At 37.6% G+C, this 5964-nt stretch overlaps 1 protein-coding gene across 1 annotated transcript; it reads right to left on the bottom strand.

Annotated features, from left to right (window-relative positions):
* Positions 1-816: 816 nt before the first annotated feature.
* On the bottom strand, positions 817-1765 carry LOC131662407 (protein MAIN-LIKE 1-like). Its single transcript, XM_058932192.1, has 3 exons — positions 1734-1765; positions 1635-1674; positions 817-1557 (listed from the first exon to the last, which is right to left on the bottom strand). Exons 1-3 carry the CDS (start codon positions 1763-1765, stop codon positions 817-819), a joined length of 813 nt encoding a protein of 270 aa, XP_058788175.1.
* Between the last annotated feature and the right edge of the window lie 4199 nt (positions 1766-5964).

Here is a 5964-nt window from a genome sequence, read left to right as displayed (position 1 = left end):
TTGCAAATTTCATGTAAGTAGTGTAGTTTACATTTCTCGCACAATCGATGTAATAGCGTAGATTTACTTTCCGCATTTTACATTTCCGCACTTTAATTCCTGTACATATAAAACTGCGTGTATGACAAGAATAAAAATTGAAGCGCTAGATCACTAATCACAAAGACAAAAATATCTGGAAAAAAACACGATCACACTTGCACCTCTTAGGGTAATCCCTGTTACTCTTTTCAAATCAATCATACTGTTTTAAATGCAATTCAAATTTCTGTTTGTATCCAGTTAGGGAAAATTTTCTAAAAGAAATAGGAAAGGACCTTATGAACTTAGGGTAGACCTCCTAATTGCTTGCTCAAATAAGAAAAAATCAAAAACAACAAAAGTTCTCACACATCACTGTTTTTCCAAAACAAAATTTCAAAAGACTATATTTTGTATAATTCCCAAACAAGGATAACTACAAGGTTAAAGATCTTTTTCAAACCATCAAAACATCTTTCAAAGATAAACACTTTGTATATATCCGCACAAGGATCATTACAAAGTTAATTCTTTTACAAAAGGTTTAAAGCCACATACAAGCATTTCAAGCAAACGATGATTCAAACAAGTGAACTAAGCAATTAAGAGCCCATGGATAACCATGGATACAAAGGGTGCTAATACCTTCCCTTTGTATAACCTACCCCCCGAACCCAAAATCTCTCAAAGGTCTTTTCCTGTTTCTTTTATAAACCTTTCCTTAATTGGATAAAATAAAAGTCGATGGCGACTCTCTGCTTTTCGCAATTCAAAAAATAAAAAGAAGAGTCAGTTCTAAAAAAAACCGAGGTGACCGTAGATATTTAGTATAATTAAATCATAAGTAAAATTTTGAACCTGAAGAAGAGAGGCATAACCGCCAAGCTGCTTGCATGAATAAAATGAGGCATCCCCTAAGTATCTGTACAAAGTAACCAGTGCAGCTTCCCCCCAGCAATATCTTCCACAAGTATTCGAACCTCTCAACAGTGGTAGATATTTTGCCTCGACAAGAGTAAAAGTCTTGTCGACAAGAATAGTACAACCTAATAGCAACATCATGTATGCTCTCATAGCGCCTGTAAAATTATTTGCAGCTCTTTGTTGCATAAAAACTTGCTTCAACCAATCCAATTTATAGTAAGGACCCCTTACAGCAGAAGCTTTTGTAGTTGCATCACTCAGTGAAACACCAAACAACTCAACAGCTAGATGGATAGCATCATAATCGGTGACAACAACATCGGAGTCAACCAGCTCGCCCCTAACCGGTACATGAAGAAGACATGAAACATCATCTAGCGTGATGGTCATCCCGCCGAACGGCATATGAAATGACGATGTTTCAGGATGCCATCTCTCAACAAAAGCAGATAATAGATGCGTATCTACCCTGGCCAAACTAGTATGCTGCAAAGATGACAGGCCAGATGCAACTAACCAATCTTCCATCTGCCTTGGGAGCATTGCCGGAACCCATGATATTAATTTGCTGCCATGTGCAGCAACCTTTAAGGTTGGCTTTGGTCGTCTCTCCTGAAAATAATTTGTAATATATGTTAATATATAAGTACATGTAATTTAAAAAAACATTTAAGAAAACATTTACGTACCTCGCCCAACCATAAATGACAGGCAACATGACTCTGATATCTAACCAATAAAGATGTATCAGTAGGTCCTCCAGGAAATGCCGGATGCTGCGGACCAACCTCAGGTGCAGCTCACTGCTGTCCCTCGCCATCATCCTCTCGACGTTGTCTTCCTCTTTGACGCATTCCGTCGATTGTAACACCCTTCTAAACCCCCGCGGAAAATATAATATAATCAGAGTAATAACACATCAAGGATGCTACAATTATTAAAATAAATAAAAACATCAAGTCGATTGTCATGCTTTTTTAGAAATTAACCAATATCAAACATGTGTTTAGCACAGCGAAACTTAATTCAACAGTATTAGGAAACACTCTACACAAATACTCAATACATAAATCCATAGCCAAAATGGCAACAATGTATAACAAGTAACGCTAAGACTAATCGATCCCAGTGTTACAATCAGAGCATGACTCGACACGAACTACGGGCTAGCCTACAAGCTATCTTCACCCAATCAAGACGCCGCTACATCCTTAATCTGAAATCATCAAAGTAAGGGTGAGTTTCATTGGAATTAATAACCATTATACAATCATAAGCAATAAAATCTCATAGCAATTATCATCCATCCAACATACATACAGTCGGAAATTATTACAATAAGCAAGCATCAATTCAACAATATTTGGCCATCGGCCCACAACTCTTCATTCCATCAAATAATCAAGTTATATTAACAACAACTCCTTAATACATCAATCATGTAAACACACCAAGGCATAACACTGGATCTCATCCAATCATGTTATAACCAATGCATATGATTCAACTGACATTATGCATGTGGTACCAAAATTCGTGAATCACATTCACAGGACTTCTCTCTTTGATACTGCCCTCTAGTCGCTCACACCCTACATGGGCACACGACTACTGCCTCATCGCTCACACCCCACATGGGCACACGATGACTTCCCGCTAATCTCCGCACAATGGGAATTAGCCTTCCAATGCAAATGATTTATGAATAATGCACACATGACACATACTTACATCATCATACATCATCATCATTCCGATGCTTAACATCGCTTATCACCTCGTACCAATAACGTCCCACCAGTATGTACATGTATAAGCATCATTCAATCATTCACATACGTTCACCATAACCAACATATTAATATTAACAACATATTAATATTCACAATCATCAATCATCACCATCATCATATATCGTTACATCTATCATCATTGCACACCATGTAATAAATTGCTAAAACAACTCAACAGTAAAGTCACAAAGCATGTATCATTTACGACATGTTATATACCAACATCACTCATTGGATATCATAATCCCATCACCAACATAAATACATGCATCAATAGTCATATGAATAAGCACATATACATATACCATGTTTCAATTCATCAACAATTAATTCGAGTTTTTAAAGTAAAGTCGGCTACTGCCCATTTTATCACTTTATCAAATAAAGCACCTAATTAGCTTCTCAACACCCAAAACGGCACATAAATCGGATACTCGGATCAAAAGTTATGGGTTTTTAAAAATAAAACATTTTTAGAAAATATGCTGCAGAACCCGGGTTGTCCCTACGTGGGAACCGGTTCCTGGCTGCTTCCAAAAACACGCCTCTGATTTTTACTATGGGGAACCGGGTTGTCCCTATCTGGGAACCGGTTCCCAGCAACCCAGAATCCATACCTCTCTGTTTTTATAAGGGGGAACCGGTTCGTCCCACATGGGAACCAGTTCCTACGTACCTGCACAGCCAAATTCACCATTTTGACAGCATTTACCCTATCCCATTTCCCCAATTTCAGGTACATACGAAAATAGCACACAAATACCATCAATTTTCACATCATCACATATTTCAGACAAGTTTTATACAAGTATTAACAGCATATATCATGAGTATTAACAGAATCATGTAATTCATACAAATTCATCAAAACCTAACAAATTCCCAAACCCGACACGTACAATTGAACTAGACAACAATCCTAATCAATCATACTACCTACAATCGCATAAGGATTACTAACCCGAAGAATCCCCCCTTACCTCAGAGTCGAATCTTCGAAGGTCTTCTTCCCTTTTGGCTCTTCTCTCTTTCACGTGTTCTTCCTTTCCTCGGACTCTGTCTCTTGTGCTTCTACTTCCTCTTTTCCCAGTTCCCTTTATTTTATGAAAAAATAAAATAATATTATAATGGGCTTGCTTAGTTAACACCTCCCCTTCTGCTAACCACCACTCTAGCCCAAACCAATATTTCATCATTTTCCAAATAATTCCCAAAAATTATTAATTCTAATAATTTAATTAAAAATAATAATTAAATTAATAAACAAGAATTAACGGGGTGTTACAACTCTCCCCCACTAAAAGAGTTTTCGTCCTCGAAAACATCCTTCAAGTGAAAAGTCGCAGATAAGAGTCCTTCATTTGACCCCCCATTCTCCGTTAACACCTTCTTAGTCGAGTCTCAAAATTCATCTGACATAACCAACATAAGCATATCTCATGCATTCAATCTCAGTTCTTACGTTGCATTTGACCATCCCCAGGTGTACCACTCGCTATAACTCCAACGGTTAACAACAATGAACTTCGAGGTGCGATCCATACAACACGCTCAATAACTGAATAATATAATTACACAATCCATGGTATGACCACAACTGATCAACACTGTAGTAACGGATTCCATTTATCCACGTACCAACCTTAGGCACACTCTTCCAATTGAGCGATAAAGTAATACTTACACTTACTCAAAGCAAATTCCCGAGTTACTTCATCTATTAAAAACATTCCCACTATCGGAACAAGCACACATCAGTAGTTATAATTACATAGCTCATCGTCCTCAATATACCATTGCTTACAAGATAGCTCAACTGAGTACCACTATCCACTAAGAATCAAATTAAATTCGTCCTTCGCAGAGTATAATCCCTCATTATATTTAGAAATTTACATAACACCTTACAACATCACAAGATTATTATAGCATCGTGTAGTATCAACTCTTTGTCTTAACTTCTCCGAATACATACTCGTTAACTACGTACAACCATAACAACATATTCATCGTCTCGGCAATTATTCAAAAGGGTCCGAATCCTTTGGCACGACATCTTTACGTCCACGAGATTCAAAACCCAACATATAGATAAACAAATATTCTCTATGTAGGATTCCGACATATTAATTCCTCACTACTCACAAGTAGCACTCATAACACCACTCTACATCATACTTTCGCTGTACGACTACGACTACTCGTCTTAAGTCACCGTCCAATACTTTGCACTCCTTCATATTCACTTCCTCATAAGTTCCTACAATATGGTGAGTGGTTATTCTCACCTCTCAACCTTCATCACATCTTATACCATTAATGTAACAAGCAATCTCATACCATCTATATGACTCCGCCTACTATCAACAAGAGATTAAGGGTGATCAAGTCCTCAATTTGTCAATAGATAGCCGACAATCATATTTAAGCATAAACCGTCGTTACTACATAATAGTGTCTTTTCCGAGTTTGCAACCAAACTCATTAACATTGTCATAGTCTAATAATTCTCGATGGTGTCCTGCTTCTAGAATATTCTTTCTCAACTCGGTAACATCTGGAACACAACCGCGACTTCTAGACCTCATTACACCATCCTCGTCAAGAACACCATTTCTCTGAATTGTTCTATTAAATCCAACTCTTTCACCATCAGCATCGACATTTTAGAGGTTCCCTACTCAGTGCATTGGCACAACATTTTTCCTCACCAAGATGGTAATCCAAAAACTCTAACTATTTCTATTGCTTCACATTAAGCCCTTGGTGATCAAAGGGGTACTCCAGACTCTTATGATCACTAAACACTTCGAATCTCGAACCATACAAATAATGTCGCCACAAACCAAGCCACAGTCGTCAACTCTAAGTCATGGGTCGGATAATTCCCTTCATGCTCCTTGAGTTGTCTCGACACATGAGCTACTACTTACTGGTTTAACATCAATACACCACCCAAACCCATCAGTGACGCATCACAATATACTACAAACAGTTTCAAGTCTTTTTCACCTTCTCTACTACTTCACTCAAATCCATCGGTACTTAAATCATCCTTTCAGCTTATTCATCCACGTCACATTCTATTCAACCTCGTTTCAAACAATCGCGGTAGTAAGCATTCCTATTTCAACACTGGTTCATGCTTCTATAACCGACATCATTATATCTCCTCATAGGACCAGTCCATGGTATTCATAACTCTTCCACAATGTAGAACATAATC

The sequence above is a fragment of the Vicia villosa genome, linkage group LG1 (genome assembly GCF_029867415.1).
Source record: "Vicia villosa cultivar HV-30 ecotype Madison, WI linkage group LG1, Vvil1.0, whole genome shotgun sequence".
NCBI lineage: Eukaryota > Viridiplantae > Streptophyta > Magnoliopsida > Fabales > Fabaceae > Vicia > Vicia villosa.
Note: the sequence above shows the minus strand (reverse complement) of the source record. Positions and strands in the feature narration are given on the sequence as shown.

Coding starts and splice junctions, on each gene's coding strand:
- LOC131662407 (XM_058932192.1), bottom strand. CDS start 1,765: ATGGCGAGGGACAGCAGTGAGCTGCACCTGAG. Junction 1,675..1,733: donor AGCAGTGAGCTGCACCTGAG/GTTGGTCCGCAG, acceptor TTTATTGGTTAG/ATATCAGAGTCATGTTGCCT. Junction 1,558..1,634: donor GTCATTTATGGTTGGGCGAG/GTACGTAAATGT, acceptor AATTATTTTCAG/GAGAGACGACCAAAGCCAAC.